This window comes from Balaenoptera physalus (assembly GCF_965194825.1).
Source record: "Balaenoptera physalus genome assembly, chromosome: 16".
In the NCBI taxonomy this organism is placed as follows: domain Eukaryota; kingdom Metazoa; phylum Chordata; class Mammalia; order Artiodactyla; family Balaenopteridae; genus Balaenoptera; species Balaenoptera physalus.
The window spans coordinates 29674112-29691111 of record NC_138898.1 but is presented as its reverse complement, the minus strand read 5'-3'; the positions used below and the strand labels follow the sequence as shown (position 1 = coordinate 29691111).

Below are 17000 nucleotides of genomic sequence, written 5' to 3'. Positions count from 1 at the left end.
CCCTGAGGACCTGGACGAGGGGAAAGTGACTACACGGCAAGGAGAACGCCGGAGTTGAGTGTAAGGATCAACAGAGACTTTGGGAGTCCGCTTTACCTCCGCAGTCCGTTTTCCAACCGCCAACCCCCCGCCCCCCGCCCCCCACAAGTAAAATGGCAATGAACACAGGGGTGCGCGGACAGCACGGAGCCAAACTTAGATGGTGCTCGCGGAAGGCGGCATGCATATTTTAGAGCCTAAGCCCAGGGAATTTAGCCTGGTAACGAGAGAAAAAAACCACCTGAGATGCCTGCAGCCGGAAGCCGGACCCTCCACAAGCCAACCGGAAATGCCTTTGCCGGGTGACCCTGAGCGCCTGGGTGGGAACCTGGAAGCCGTCACGGAAGCGGCCGCAGAGGCTTCTGGGGAGTCTTTCAAGCGAACAGGCGGAGGGAACAGAGATTTCATTTGGGAACCACTACCTGTTTATGCATGGGTATTTTATAAACAGAGACGGGTAGGCTGTCACTACATAGCCACTGTCGTGGTAAATTAACCGCGCGGTCCACAAGCGGCTCCTGGGACGGCCAGCGGGAAGGGAGTCCGCGAGGATTCTGGGAACTGTAGTTCTGGTGTAGTTGAGCGGCCGAGGGCGGGGTGAGCGGTCCCGTCCTCTCTGGAGAGCGAGGCCGGCTGGGCCCGTGGCCCCACGGTGTCTCTCCCCTGGTGCAGGAGGGTGGGGATAGGCCGGGCAGGGCCTAGGGTTGGGAGCTGGGGAGGAGTGCGGCTGCTGGGGGAGTGCGGCGGCCCAGGCCGGCGGGTTCGGGCGGTTTCGTGCTTGGAGGAGGGGGCGCGGCACGAGGTGCGCGTTTGTGGCGGGGAAATGGGGTGACTCCTACCAGCTACGAATCCCTGAGTTGCGGGGCGTTACGCGGACCTTCACTCCTCGGCCGGGGCGAGAGACCTGGAACTCACATTTCTTTCTTGGAAAGGGGGTGGGTATATTCTGGGTCAAACAATTTCCGAGTAGGGGGCAGCTCCAGTGCGCATCCCCGGCGTTTATTTGGGGTGTAGGGGTGTGTTCAGCCAGGGCCAAATAGACATCCCCTGTGATGCGGGCTGGGGGCGCGGCTTGGGCCATGTGTTCCTGGGTGTTGTTTGGCATGGGAGCACTTACGTGGGTCCCGCATCACTGAATGGTTGTGGGAACCCAGGACTGATCGTGAATGTCAAGTTTTGTTTTTGATGGGGCTGAATATGACCCAATGGTGATTGGGCGGAGGTGGGGTGGAGGAGAGAGCATCTCAGGCCCTGCTGTGCGTTGGCTTGTTGGGGGTGGGTGGAGGTGAGTTCGACGTGGGCAAAACATCCGTAAGGGGTGGTGGAGTGTCTTGGGTCTGGAGTTCCTGGGGTTTTTAGAAAATGGGGAGGTTTTGGGCCTGAGGCAGACATCCTGCAGTGATGGTGCACTGCACCGCTGGGGCCTGCATCTAGGCAGTTTTTTTAGTGCAGGCAGGTCTGCTTCTCTGGGATCTCTTGTTCCAGCGTTTGTCCTCATCCCGGGGCCCACTCTGCTTTATGACAAAGATCCCAGATTTGGTTGTAATGTAAGTGGCTTGTTTGGCTAATTCTCCCTCTCTTTGAATGCTTTTCCCTCATGTGTTGGGGTTCAGACCTCTAGTTTGGGACTTACCCAGATTAGGTAGTGTGGGGACCTCTGAGGGCTGCTGGCCAACTGTCCAAATCACTTCTGGGATCTGGTGAAGCCCAGGTATCAGGACTTTAATTTTTGGGTAAGGTCAAGTTTTAAACCCATGCAGTAGAATAGTACAGTAAACTCACATGGACATATCACCAGATTCAACATTCATTAATTCACAGACAATCCTGTTTCATATACATCCCCTCAACATGTCTGTGGATATGCTTTGAGAACTGTCACAGCTGGTAGGGGTTGACCATCACTGATACTACAACTCACCCAATAGGCTAAGGCTATGGCACTCCACAGCTAGAGGTCAAATCTAGGCACTTTCTAGCTCTGTCACCTCAGTTTATCAGAAGACCTAACTCCGGGCCTTTGGGAGACAAAAGTTGTACAGTGCCTGGGATTGTCTGTGCTGTATAGTAAGAGTTTAGTAAGTGTTAATTAGTAACAAAAGATGATTTTCCTATTTAATAGCATATCAGGATAGGCTGTATTTTGATGCCCACACATGACTCTGTCTCCAGGAAGCTGTCTACATTCTTCTTTAACAGATCTGAGGTTGTTTTTTTTTTTTTTTTTTTAAAGAAGAGGAACACCCCTCATTTTAAGCTTGGGGATTTTTAGCTTGGTATCTGGGGGCCAAGAGACAGTCCTGAAGCTCACACTGCCTGTTTCATCCTCAGGTTCACCTTCTCACATCCCTGCCTGCCCAGAGAGGACTGTATAGAGAACGAGAGGACTTCTTGCAGGTGGATACCACTCACCTTCCATGTTTATGCAGTGTCTTCTGTTCTCCAGACCTTGGGCAGATTTCCTTTGCTCATCCTGACGTTTTGTGCCCTGCAATGTCCCATTTCAGGCTCAGAGGACCTGCTTGTTTCTGTAGGATACCAGGGCTGATTTAAGGGCAGGGGCCTTTAACAGGGAATATTACCCCAGACAAGTGCTCTCATTCAGGTTACCACCATCCTTGCCCTAGCAACATTTCATCCTGGCTGCTGGATTCCCAAGACTGTGTCAGCTGTTGTAAAATAAAAAACGATGATAACTACCATTTATTGGGAGTTGTTCTGTGCTGCCAGGCACTGGGCTTTACAATCTCTGTAATATTTTATTCCCTCAGCACTGACTTATTAGAACAAACCTATGCTCACATATGATTCCTCTCTTTGTTACATGTGACGGATAAGAGTTGCACTGTTAGTTTCTACAACACATGTTTGGAGCATGTAACTGCTGCCAGAGGGCTTTCTTCTAAGTTAAAAACATAAGAACAAAATTACATAATTAATGCCTTTTTTTTGGTGGTTAACTTTTCACATAGAAACTATAAATCCATCGTCTAGCATCAACAATAATCAATTCATGTTCAAGGTGGTTTCATATACCACCCCTGCCTCCCAGCTTTTTTTGCAGAATTATGTTAAAGCTAATTCTAGACATCATATCATTTCACTTATAAATGTTTCATTATGTGTCCTTAACTGAGAAGGACTTAAATTTACCCTTTTTTAAAAAACTGAGGTATAATTTACATACAACCAACTACACAGATCTGAAGTATATGTTTCAATGAATTTTGACAGATATGTACTCCCATGTAACCATCACCTCCAACAACTGGAATTTGTGTCCTGTTTCAGAATTCTTTGCCTACACCAAAGTCTTGATGGTATTCTATGATTTTTTTTCCTAGAAGCTTAAAGTTTTAGCTTTTACATTTAGGTTTATGATCCATTTTGATGTATTTTTTTGTGTATGGTTTGAGGTTTTGAGGTTTTACATAGTACTTGTTTATAGCACCATTTGTTGAATCGACTCTCCTTTTACCATTGTATTGCTTTGGTGCCTTTGTTGAAAATCATTGACTGTGTAAGTGTGGGTTTATTTCTGGACAGTCTCTTCTGTTCCGTTAATTTAATTTAATCAACATCACACTGTCTTGATAACTTCAGCTTTATAGTTAGTCTGTTCTTTTATATTTCTTTTTTAAAAAATTTAAAAATTTTATTTTTAGCTGCGGTGGGTCTGTGTTGCTGCACAAGGGCTCTCTGTAGTTGCAGCGAGCAGGGGCTACTCTTCGTTGTGGTGTGCGAGCTTCTCATCGCAGTGGCTTCTCCTGTTGCGGAGCATGGGCTGTAGGCACGTGGCCTTCAGTAGTTGTGGCGCAAGGGCTCTAGGGTGCGTGGGCTTCAGTAGTTGTGGCATGCGGGCTCAGCAGTTGTGGCTCGTGGGCTCTAGAGCGCAGGCTGAGAAGTTGTGGCGCACGGGCTTAGTTGCTCCGGGGCATGTGGGATCTTCCCGGACCAGGGATCGAACCCCTGTCCCCTGCATTGGCAGGTGGATTCTTAACTACTGTGCCACCAGGGAAGTCCCTATACTAAGTCTTGAAACCATTTATCGTAAGTCTTCTTTTACAGGGTTATTTTAGCTATTCAAGGTCCTTTTCATTTCCAAATATTTTTTTGAATCAGCTAGATTTTTTCAACAAAAATAAGTCTTGTGGGATTTTGATTGGAATTGCGTTGAATCCGTAGATCAGTTTGGTTAGAATCGACATCTCAAGAGTACTGAGTTTTCCAGCCCACAAACTTGGTATATCTCTCTGTTTATTTAGGTCTTTAATTTCTCAAAGTAACATTTTGTAGTTCTCAGTGTAGAATGTTTGCACATCTCTTCAAATTCATTCCTATATATTTTATGTTCTTGATATTTTTGGAAATGTTTTTAAAATGTAACTCTCCAGTTGTTTCTGACTAGTATTTAAAAATACAATTGATGTTTGTATGTTGACCCCTCATGTCCAGCCACCTTGCTAAATTTAAATTAACTTACTACTTCTAGTTTTTTTTTTATTGAGGTATAGTTGATTTACAATATTATACAGGTTTCAGGTGTACAACATAGTTATCCACAATTTTTAAAAATTATACTCCATTACAGTTATTATAAAATGTTGGCTATATTCCCTGGAGGGTATTATGCTTAGTAAAATAAGTCAGACAGACAAAGACAAATACTGTGTGATCTTACTTATATGTGGAATTTTAAAAAGCTGAACTCAGGGAAGCAGAGAGTACAGTGGTGATTGCCAGGGGCTGGAGATAAGGGAAATGAAGAGATGTTGGGTACAAACTTTCTCTCTCTGACCTATTTCGTTAAGCATAGTACCCTCCAGGTCCATCCATGTTGTTGCAAATGGCAAAATTTCATTCTTTTTATGGCTGAGTAATATTCCATTGTAGTACATGTATACCACGTCTTCTTTATCCGTTCATCTGTTGATGGGCATTTAGGTTGTTTCCATATCTTGGCTGTTGTAAATAATGCTTCTGTGAACATTGGGGTGCATGTATCTTTTCGAATTAGTGTTTTTGTTTTCTTTAGGTATATACCCAGAGTGGAATTGCTGGATCATATAGTACTTCTATTTTTAGTTTTTTGAGGAACCTCCATGCTGTTTTCCACAGTGGGTGCACCAATTTACATTCCCACCAACAGTTCTCACCAACATTTGTTATTTGTGTTTTTTTTGATCATGGCCATTCTGACAGGTGTGAGGTGATATCTCACTGTAGTTTTAATTTGCATTTCTCTGATGGTTAGTGATGTTGAGCATCTTTTCATGTGCTGTTGGCCATCTTCATGTCCTCTTTGGAAAAATGTCTATTCACATCTTCTGCTCATTTTTTATTTTTATTTTATTTTATCTTCCAAAAAATGGATATTTTTAATGTATTCGATTAGCAAAGATTAAAAAGTTAGATAATTCCTAGTGTTGGTAAAAAGTTGGAAAACAGAATTGTATATTCATTGGTGGCAATGCTTCTTATCCCGTCCATGTTCTGTGTATACTGAAAATTTGAGGTCTCTAGGTGCCATACTGTGTATCAGTCTTCACTAAACATCTTCCCTTTTTTAAAAATTAATTTTTATCAGAGTATAGTTGCTTTACAATATTGTGTTAGTTTCTGCTGTACAGCAAAGTGAATCAGTTACACGTATACATATATCCACTCTTTTTCAGATTTCCTTCCCATCTAGGTCACCACAGAGCATTGAGTAGAGTTCCCTGTGCTATACAGCACGTTCTCATTAGTGATCTATTTTATACATAGTAGTCTATACATGTCAATCTCAATCTCCCAATTCAACCTACCTTCCCTTCCCCGCTTGGTAACCGTAAGTTTGTTATCTACATCTTTGACTCTATTTCTGCTTTGCAAATAAGTTCATCTCTATCATTTTTCTACAGTCCACATATAAGTGATATTATACGATATTTGTTTTTCTCTTTCTGACTTCACTCTGTGTGACAGTCTCTCGGTCCATCCATGTCTCTGCAGATTTCTGCCCTTTTTTCTTTTTTAAAATTAATTAATTAATTAATTTTTGGCTGCGTTGGGTCTTCGTTGCTGTGTGTGGGCTTTTTCTAGTTGTGGAGAGCAGGGGCTACTCTTCGTTGCGGTGTGTGGGCTTCTCATTGCAGTGGCTCCTCTTGTTGCAGAGCACGGGCTCTAGGCGCATGGGCTTCAATAGTTGTGGCACGTGGGCTCAGTAGTTGTGGCTCACAGGCTGTAGAGCGCAGGCTCAGTAGTTGTGGCGCACGGGCTTAGTTGCTCCACTGCATGTGGGATCTTCCCGGACCAGGGCTTGAACCCACATCCCCTGCATTGGCAGGCGGATTCTTAACAACTGCGTCACCAGGGAAGTCCCCCCATTTTTTAATTGAGTTGTTTTTTTTTGATATTGAGTTGTATGAGCTGCTACAACTTCTAGTTTTTATTTGGACTTTTGGAGTCTAGGATACAGTCATGACAGTGCAAACAAAGATAGGTTTATTTCCCATAGATAATCAGTTTTATTATTTTTCTATGTACACCTCTAGTATTTTTAAAAAATTTTATTGAAGTCCAGTTGATTTACAATGTTGTGTTAATTTCTGCTATACAGCAAAGTGATTCAGTTATACATATATCTGTTCTTTTTCATATTCTTTTCCATTATGGTTTATCACAGGATTTTGAATATAGTTCCCATGCTATACAGTAGGACCTTGTTGTTTATCCGGCAGTATTTTTTATGAAAAGACAATCAAAGATTAAACACACATATTAAACCCTGCTCCCCACCCCCCACCTTTCCTAAAGGGGTCCTTGTTAAACTGAACCTTTAAATTGATGTGTAATAAAATATACCCACCACTTCCTTACTGGCTTTTGGATTTTATGTGTGTTTTTTTTGGCCATGCCGTGTGGCTTGCGGGATCTTAGTTCCCCCACCAGGGATTGAACCTAAGCCCCCTGCAGTGGAAGTGTGGAGTCTTAACCACTGGACTGCCAGGGAAACACCTCCCTGTTTTTTTTTCTTTTTGAGTAAGTTTACCTTTCCTCTGTTCTCAGAACATGAGAGATGGTGGAATAATGCAGTGCTTACAAGTGGCACTGTCACTTTCAGTCACATTTCCTTGTCCAGGGCAAGTCATGAGACCAAGCCTGACGTCAGGGGCAGAGAATTATAGAGAGAAACAAATAATTGGGAATGATGATGATATCTACCACAAAGGGCCTACAGGCTAGAAAGGAATGAGGGAAAAAAATGCAAGGAACCTTGTGGACTGAGACGCTACGTGTATTGTGTGAGAGGACAGGATCCCTGCTGAAGAGGCACAGGCATAGGGCCCACAGTAAGGGTCCCAGCAATGTCAAATTGCTTCTCTGTCCCACAGGTCCTGGCTGCATGGCAACAAGTTGGGCTTTTATAAGTAAGTTTTGGAGGAATCACACCAGGCAGCAGAAATTGATCTTGAGATGAAATAATTTCTACCAGGCCTCCTGGCAGAATTTCAAGGCGAACACTGGGCTGACTCTGGGGCCATGACGTTGCCTGATCCTTCTGCCTGGAGAGAGCAGAACTGGGAGGAGATGTTGCCTTTGGAGAACAGGGGAGTTATGGAAACTGTGAAGACACTGACTCAGAATCATAAGGCAAAAGGTGAGAGCTGTTGAGGGTCCAGCGAGGTGAAGAGGGGGAGCAGGGCTCCAGGTTTACTGCGAATGCCTTGTGATCACAGCTGAGGAAAGGGGCGACTTCCTCTTCACAAGGCACGGAGGAGCTGCTCTGGCAGCACCATGGGAGCCACAGTTTCTCATAGCCTCTTTTTCCTTCTCTAGGTTTGCCTTCTCACAAGACTGACTGGCTTCAAGAAAAGGAGGGAAAGTCCAAAATACTGGTGAGTTGGGGTTACGTTTATTTAAAGTCTCTCAAAAGTGCTCTTAAGGACATGTGGCAAGTAGTGAAACATTTATTCAAGAAAATCTACTAAATCAGCAAGAGTCTGTGGCATTTGTCCCACAACCTGCTCCCTCCTGGTCACCCTTCAGCCTAGTGTAACGGAAGCTGTACTCCAAATGGGTACAGCTGAGAAGATGGGACTTTCTTCCCCCAGTTCCCAGTCTTTTTCCCTGAGAGGGGCAAGCCACCAGCAATTCTTATTCCCCCCAGCTCGGTGTGGCAGGCAAGTGTGGCCAAGAAGTCTGGTGTTTTCTATCTCCACTAGACCCTATTTGTAGGATGGAAGCTCTGTCTCAGGCACAGGGGGTCAAGAATCAGGAGGGACCTTATTGCCTTCTCCCCATCTTGCTCATAGGGCAGACAGAGATCCTGTGCTAGGAGAAGCATGCTGAGAAGAAAAGGAGCTGCCAACCCCGCCCAGTGCCCCGCTGTTAGAGCAGGAGTGTCACACTGAGCGAAGTGGTCTGCCGGTCCTGTGCCACCTCTGAGTAGTGGTGCAGAGGTCCTGCCCTGGTGAGAGGCAGGCCATAGGAACAGAGAGCTCTGCAGCGCTCCCTAAGGGGACTGGCTTTGCGTGGAACTGAGTAGGGAAGTTGAAGTCTTAGGGTGTTGTTGAAAACAGTGGAGACTTTGGTGGTGAGCAATTAAGAGGAAACTGAGACGCCTGTGATAGCAACAAGTGACATGGCAGATCAGCTGGAAGTTTAACAGAGAAAGCAGGGAAAGAGATTGCTGAGAGGAGCTCTCCTACGGCTCAGAGTAAGTCTCAAATACTGGCCTCAAAATTACCCCTGCAAAAGGATCTGACTTTAATTGGATCAGACTATGGAGCCATTTATACTCCAGGACATTGTTGAAAACAGTAGAGCAATCAGCAACCAATAGTGGAGGCTAACAGCCGGGTGTGATACCAATAGAGGCAGACCTGCTGGAAGCTTAACGGGGAAGTCAAGGAGAGACACAAAGAGAGCCCTCTGTCAGGAGGGGGACGGTCTGGGTGACTGTGTGTTTGCTCAAGGCTGCACCCTCTGAGGAGCCACTGCTTCAGGGGAAATAACCTTCATTGAACTAATCCAGACAGGTCTCAAAACAAATGAATGAGCAGACAACCACAACAATAGCCTAGGAAGAGGGCAGGGTCGGTATCCAGAGTTGCTACAATATTTTACCTAAAATGTCCAATATTCAAAGAAAAATTATGTAGATAAGGGGAGGGAGAAGGAGGGAAAGGGAAAGGAAGAATATATGAATTTAAGAATGAGAGAAAGCCTAAATAAATTTTCCTGGTCTGTAAAATGAAAACAACTTTTCAGGTCTATGAGTTAAATTATAATCTCACTGGATTGTAAATTCATCTTCCCCTATTGGTTATGAGTTGTTCATTCACTGATACACTGTGGACACAAAGTTATACTCCTAGGGAATGTCCAGTGGGGTTGGGGCTAGGAAGCAAAGTGAGCTAAATGCCCTGCTTTCATTCCAGGAAGCTTATTGAAGTATAGGCAGAACTTGGAGATATTGTGGGTTTGGTTCCAGACCACCATGGTACAGTGAATATCACAGTAAAGTGAGACACACGAAATTTTTGGTTTCTCAGTGCATATAAAAGTTATGTTTACACTATACTGTAGTCTATTATGTGTTCAATAGCATTATGTGTGAAAAAACAATATACATACCTTAATTAAAAAATACTTCATTGGATCCTGGAGGTCCAGTGGTTAAGACTTCGCCTTCCAGTGCAGGGGGTACAGGTTCGATCCCTGGTCAGGGAGCTAAGATCCCACATGCCTCACAGCCAAAAAACCAAAAACATAAAACAGAAGCATTATTGTAACAAATTCAATAAAGACTTTAAAAATGGTCCACATCAAAAAAATCTTTAAAAAAAACTTTATTGCTAAAAAATGCTAACCATCCTCTGAGGCTTCAGCAAGCTGCAGTAGTAACATCAAAGATCATTCATCACAGGTCACTGTAACAAATATAATAATAATAAAAACATTTGAAATGTGAGAATTACCAAAATCTGACACAGAGACACGTGGTGAGCAGATGCTGTTGGAAAAATGGCACCAATAGACTTGTTTGACGCGGGGTTGCCACGATCCTTCAATTGTAAAAAACTTGATATCTATGAAGGGCAATAAAGCAAAGTGCAGTAAAATGAGGTACACCTGTACTGCTGTACGTGGTGAGTGAAGCATTAAGGGCTTTATTTTAAAAAGGTTGCTAAAATACCAGGCAAAGACAGATTTTGCAGATCCCATTTAGTAACCTGAACTCTTCAAAAATGCTTATTCCGGGCTCCATCTGTTCACTCCTGCTTTTCTCTGTGGTTGAAGTTTTCTTTCATTTTCTCCTCTAAATTGTTTCCATTCCCTAATGCCCAGCACAAGCCTTGTGTACATGATGCTTTTATTCTTCTCCAGCCCATCCTCTACTCTTCATCTCAGAATTCCTCCATTCCTCAGGGTCATTGAGCACTGCTTTAGGTTTTCAAATTGATTCACAAATCGTTTCTCCAAAGGAATCAAAAGCCTCCGAGGGCCAGGAATGAGTTTTATGCATCAGTTATGTGCTCCTCAGATTTTAACACAAAGCCACAGTAATAATGCCCAGAAGAACTTGGTACAGAGAACCACGTACCCTGAAAAGAATTAGATCAACTTCTTGCATATCCAGACTCTCTGGGGCCACCAGCTATGTTCCTCATAGTGGGAGGACTGATGGGGACTTGCTGTATGTCCCTTAATTTATTGCTTGTTTATAGGTACCAGTTACATTCAGGGATGTGGCTGTGGTCTTCACAGAGGCAGAATGGAAGAGACTGAGCTCTGAGCAGAGGGACCTATACAGAGAAGTGTTGCTGGAGAATTATAGGAATCTGCTCTCGTTGGGTGAGGCAGTGTTCTTTCTTTCATTAATTCAGTGGAGATTTACTGACCACCTCCCATATGGCAGAAAATGTTCTAGACACTTAGAACATGTTAGTAAATGAAATGGTAATCTCTGCCCATGGGGACTTACTTTCTACTGTAGGGAGACAGCTAACAAAAAGCTTCATATTCAGGGACATTATTATTATTTAAAAATTTTTGCATATGTTTATTTTTATTTTCTTTTTTATTGAGGTATAGTTGATTTACAATATTACATAAGTTTCAGGTGTACAACGTAGTGATTCACAATTTTTAAAGGTTATACTCCATTTTTGGTTATTACATATATAGGGATATTATAATATGGTATGTTAGAAGGTGATAAGCACTACATAGTAAAAAATAATAATAAGATAGAACCGGAGAAAGGAGTATTGAGTGGGAGGGGGTGGCTGGCTGAATTTTGAAATTGGATGTTTGAAATCACCAAGAAGGTAACATTTGAGCAAAGGGAGTTAGAACTCTAGGTATCTAGGATAAGAGCATTTCAGGTGGAGGACCTTTTCGGTGCTAAGGCCCTAAGGAATTGGGGTGCCTGCCAGGTATAAGGAACTGCAGTGGAGGCACAGTATACAGGGGAGAGCAGTGAGAAATGCCTTCTAAGGCAGAAGTTAACATTAAATATCAAAGTTTGTATGGCTTTTGAGTTTCATAAGCCATATTTTTTTCATTTATTTAAAAACTGACATTGATTCTTTAAATCTAGGTTGATAAATACTTTTGATTGTGATATTTCTCTGGATCAGGGGTTGGCCAACTTTTTCTGTAAAGGACCAGAAAGTAACTATTTTAGGTTTTGTGGGTGATATGGTTTCTGTAACCACTCTCAACTCTGCCCTTGTAGGGCTAAAGTAGCCATAGACAACAGGTAAATGAATGAGCATAGCTGTGTTCTAGTAAGACTTTTGTGGACACTGTATTTTGGATTTCATGTAATTTTTATGTATCATGAAATATTATTGTTCTTTTGATTTTTTTCCAACTATTTAAACATTTAAAAGTCATTCTTAGCTTGTAGACTGTGCAGAAATAGAGGGCCAGATTTAGCTTGTGGGCCATGGTTTTCCCGCCCCTTGTTCTAAATCAGTGCTGTCCAGTAGAAATATAATGTGAGCCATGTGGGTAATTTTAAATTTCCTAGTAACCACATTTGAAAAAGTAGAAGTAAATGGGTGAAATTAATTTTAATAATATCTTATTTAACCCAATATATCAAAATACTTTCATGTCAACATATAATCAATATAAAAATTAATTAGATATTTTACTCTTTATTTTTGTACTAAGTGTTCAAAATCTGGTTGTTATTTTATACTTAGAACACATTTTTGTTCAGACCAGCCACATTTGAAGTGCTCAGGAAGCATACAGCTGGTGGCTGCCATATTGGATGGTGTGGTTCTAGATGTTCCTGTAGTTCTAGATAAAGCAGGTAGAGAAAAATCACATTTTTGGAGACACAAACTAGTTTTAGGCAGGAATTTCTTCAGGCGTTTCCTTAAATGGCATAGCTATTTCCCTGATATGGATTAATCAGATTTACTTTTTTCATTTTCATCTTCTTTGACATGTTTTGATCTGATTTCATCTAGTTTGAGCTCCATCTAATTAAGTGTGGATTCATCTGTTTCAATCTGGTTCTGTGTGTTTTGATTTGGCCTTAGCTAGTCAATCTAACTAGATTTTGTTTTTATTTTTCTCTTGTCATATTATCTTCCTTCTCTGTGTTAATGTGTTTAATGGGTTCTGAGGAAAATGTCAAAATCACCTTGTTCAGATTAGTCTTGATATTGAATGCTGGGATCCCACTTGCATTTCTTGAAGTTGTGTCCTTTGTCTTGCTCAGCACCACAATATCCTGCAGTTCTCCTGCCTCTTATGTCTCTTGTGGGCTTTTCTCTTACTTTTTTCTTTCCTTTGGACTGTGTTGCATACTCTTTTTTTCTATGTCAGTATTCACACCCTTGAACAGTTTGTGAACTTCAACGATTTTACCCATCACCTATTATAATGAATCCATTTTCTTTGTCACTGTCTCACCTGTGCTTTATCTTCATATTTCTATTTGGTTACAAGACAAGTTTATTCTCAGACTTATCAAAAATTGAGATCATACTATTTTTCCTCCTAAACCAGTCTCTCTTTCTCTAGTTCTTCACATATTCATGTTATGATGTCTCTTCTTCAAAGGTACTCCCTGAGATAATCTTTAAAGCTTTCATAGGGGAGATATTTCAGTTAGTTTAGGCTAGGTAATGCTGTGATAACAAACAACCCCAAACTTTGCAAATGTTCATTTCTTACTTAATATCTACTGTCTACAGTTCAGGTAGACAGGTTTATTGGTCAGCTCTGTTGGCTCTGGGATCTAGGCAAAAGGAACAGCCTCTATCTGGGTCATGGGATTCTTAAGGAAGAGGGAAAACAGCAATGATAGAACCATACTGTGCCTCTTAAAACTTGTTTGCAAGAAGCACTAACTTTTCACTAACCTTTGTTGGCCAAAGCAAATCCCATAGCCACGTCTGATGTCACTATAATGGGATTAGTTTGGGCACAAGGTACCAGAATCCTGAAATCATGGAGCATGTCTTTCTGTCCACTGCTGAATCCACAATACTTTAGTAGAGAACCTAGTACTTAGAAATTTTTAGTATTGGTTTGTGGGTGGGCAACTGGAAATTCAGATTTATTTCATATACAGTCTCTTTAACAACTGTTTCATATACTGTTTCCTACATTTGAAAGCCTTCCAGAACTAGTGACTTTTTTTGTATATCAGTCTTCTATTTTGTAATAAGAAAAGTCATGAAAGAGATTTCCACATAGGTCATAGAGACTGTTACCTCCAAGTAGAACAGAGTTGTGGACAGTCTATATCAATGTGATATAGACTTAGATGATTTAGTCAGAGGAAAAGGCTAAGGGCAGTTGAGGCTACTTGCAGAGCAAAAAGGTTCCTGGTCTGACTGACATATAGAAGATGCTTTTGTTATGGATTTTCTGGATTGCAATAGAAAATGGAATGTGTAGAAGTGGAATGTAGAGTGGATGTAGAATATGTAGAAATGGAATGTAAAGTGGAATTATTGGTGGGAAACAAATTGTGTTGTATGTATATTGTCAATTACAGTTGTGGCAGTAAGACACTCTGTTCTAAGACAAGGCAGAACAGCCCAGCAGCCCTACTTAGGGCTTCTCTAACTGAAAACCTTCTCTCTCCAGCAGAACCAAAGCCAGAGATCTACCCCTGTTCTTCCTGCCTTCTGGCCTTTTTCTGTCAGCAGTTCCTCAGCCAACACACGCTGCAGATCTTCCCGGGTGTGTGTGTGTAGAAAATCGCTTCCACCTTGGGGATTCTGGCCTGGGGCATCGGGGGCAGCAGTATTCTGCTCACAGCTGCTGGAGTGAAAACACAGAAGGCCAAGAGAGAGAAGGTGACTCCAGACCCTGGTGCTCGAGGACAGAGGAGAGACGGTCCTTACGTGCATTGCCCAGTCCACCCTGAGAACAGTCAGCAAGTCCTGGAGAAGGCAGCGCAGTGGTAGAAATAGAGCCCAGCGCAGCCCAAAGGGTAAACCCTGTGCAAGCAGACAAAGAAATGAAGGAATTAGAAACCTCAAGCTCTGGAGCAGTCAACTGTCAAGAATGTGAACTAGACTGTAGCCCCAAATCAAACTGCATTACAAACCAGACCATCCTCTTAGGGGAGAAGCCCTATGTCTGCAGGGAGTGTGGGCGAGGCTTTAAAGATAAGTCGAACCTCATTAGACACCTTTGGACACATTCAGTGGAGAAGCCTTATGTGTATATTGAGTGTGGCTGAGGTTTCAGCCAGGTGTCAACCCTTATTAGTCACCGGAGGACACACTCAGTGAAGAAGCCTTACATGTGCAAGGAGTGTGGGTGGGGCTTTAGCCAGAAATCACTCCTCCTTGTGCACCAGAGGACACACTCAGGGGTGAAGTATTATGTTTTCAGGGAGTGTGGGCGAGGCTTTAGCAACAAGTCAAGTCTTATAAGACAAGAGGACACACTGAGAGGAGAAGTCTTGTGTATGCAGGGGTCCTGGGCAGGACTTTAGCAATTAGTCGAACCTCTTCTTACGCCAGAGAGACGTGCGGGGAGTAGTCTGTATGTGTGTGTGGGGTGTGAGTGAAGCTTCAGAGATGTGTTGACCCTCATCAGGCAGTGAGGCACATTCAGGGAAGGAGCCTTATGCGTGCAGAGTGTGGGTAGCTGTCAACCCTCAGTGCACAAAGAGGACGCACTTAGGTGGGAAGTGTTGTGTGTGCAGGGACTGTGGGGAGGCTTTAGCAACAAGTCAGCATTTATGGAACATCCAGTGGCCGACTCAGGAGAAGCATCGTGTGTTCAGGGAGTGCTGACAGGCATTGGGAAAAGAACTGACAGGAGGGCTCCAGATGGCTCACTCAGGGAGGAGCTGTGTGTTTGCAGGGAGTGTGGGCAAGGCTCTTGTGATCAGTCAGCTTTCTTCACACACTGTAGGGAGAATCCTTATGTGGGGATACTGTGGGGCTGCTCCAGCCAGACTGCTGCTGCTGGCTGCAGAGATGAATTCCTCACTAGACTTGCTCTCAGCCACAGGGAGCTGCACTTCCCAAGGGATGCCTCCTGGCCAACGACTGATTGATACGGGGAGACAAAACCCTAGCCGTTGACTCTGCTGGGACAACTCCACAGGGTCGTCCCAGATCCCAAGGTCCCCATGAGACTGAATGATCTCAAACACATTGCAGGTCAGCTTCTTCCTCTGCCCAGTCCTGTCCTCCTTCCCCGGTAAGCCACTCAATTCTCTGTCTCATTGTCTCTCCAGGGAATCCACCCTAAGATATCATAAGCACACAAGGAGTGTGGACGAGGCTTTGGCTAAAAGTCGTCCCTCAACAAACCCCAGAGTATACAGAATAGAAGCTCTGTGTGTGCGGGGAGAATGGGTAAGGACACCTCAGGATGCATCAGAGAACAGCTTTTGGGGGAGAAGCTTTACAAGGCAGGGAGAGAGACTGGGAAGCTTTAGCAATAAGTTACACCTTCTGGTGCAGCCGAGGACACTCAGGGAGGCCTGTGTGGGTGGGGTTGTGGGCGGAGCCTTACTCTGACACCCCTCCTCACAGATCACTACCTCACTCACCTGGGGGGGTTTCAGAAGTGTTGACCCCCACCCCTCCCCATACTCTTTTTGAGAGTGAAGATGGCAGTAACAACTTAATAAACATGTTTTTTTCCACTTTTTGTAATCAGATGGAATAAAAAAGTAGAAGGCTTTATTTAAGTAAGAATAATCAATTTGTTTTATTTTCAAACACCTATTCTTTCCCATGTTTTCATGTCCTTCTGTTCTCGTAAAATGTTCAATAAGCTCAGGCTATGTGCCTTAGTCACTCACCTGTCTGGAAAGGAATTAAATTTCACAACCTGGATTTCTGCATGAATTCAACCCTTGAGAAAAAATAAGTCCCAATGAACCTAGTAGATTTATTGGAGGATCTGATTCGTTGCATGGGGAGGATGATGTAGGTTCTGGAGACATGCCCACTGAAGGGAGGGAATTTCCCGGGTCTCTGGGGGCTGGGTTGCCTCTTCTGACTGATCACTCCCTTTGGCTTCTGTGAAAGCTCCCTTCCCTGACTTCTGTCTCTTCCTTCTAGTTTCTTTTCAGGTCTCTGCTGTATCCTTCTCTACCACTGAAGCATTGTTTTTCCTTCCAGATTCCAGAGTCAGGTCCTTTAACCACGCCCAAACTGTTTTCCAGTCATGAATCATTGCTTTGGGTCTCTTAGCTACTTCCATGTCAGATCATAAGTGTAAAGACCCCTAGGGAATTCCCTGGTGGTCCAGTGGTTAGGACTCTGTGCTTTCACTGCTGAGGGCTGGGGTTCAATCCCTGGGCCCTAATCCTGCAAGCCGCGTGGGGCGGCCAAAAAAAACAAAACAAAAAAACCCCTAAACACAGCTCCAATGCCACGTCCCTTCATCCCTCCAAACCTAGGGTCTAGTCCTGCTAATGACGCCCACATCATCCCTCCACTAACTGGTCGAAGACAACCTGGTCA

General features: G+C 43.5%; 1 protein-coding gene across 14 annotated transcripts; it reads left to right on the top strand.

Moving 5' to 3' along the window:
- The first annotated feature begins 386 nt into the window (after nt 1-386).
- On the top strand, nt 387-16212 carry ZNF343 (zinc finger protein 343). 14 transcript variants are annotated; one of them, XM_082428576.1, is made up of 7 exons: nt 527-974; nt 1653-1772; nt 2371-2436; nt 7416-7681; nt 7861-7919; nt 10755-10881; nt 14149-16212. In XM_082428576.1, exons 4-7 carry the CDS (start codon nt 7564-7566, stop codon nt 14256-14258), a joined length of 414 nt encoding a protein of 137 aa, XP_082284702.1. In that variant the 5' UTR covers nt 527-974; nt 1653-1772; nt 2371-2436; nt 7416-7563; the 3' UTR covers nt 14259-16212. The 14 variants fall into 14 exon arrangements, with proteins under 14 accessions (XP_082284693.1, XP_082284703.1, XP_082284695.1 ...); XM_082428571.1 differs by having other exon boundaries at nt 2371-3359; XM_082428567.1 differs by lacking the exons at nt 527-974; nt 1653-1772 and adding an exon at nt 387-475.
- The last annotated feature ends 788 nt before the right edge of the window (nt 16213-17000 follow it).

Bases quoted from the DNA above. Each gene is read 5' to 3' on its own strand.
- ZNF343 (XM_082428567.1), top strand. From the start codon at position 7,564: ATGACGTTGCCTGATCCTTCTGCCTGGAGAGAGCAGAACTGGGAGGAG. The intron at 7,682-7,860 runs GTGAGAGCTGTT...TTCCTTCTCTAG, and splicing joins TCAGAATCATAAGGCAAAAG to GTTTGCCTTCTCACAAGACT. The intron at 10,882-14,148 runs GTGAGGCAGTGT...TTCTCTCTCCAG, and splicing joins TAGGAATCTGCTCTCGTTGG to CAGAACCAAAGCCAGAGATC.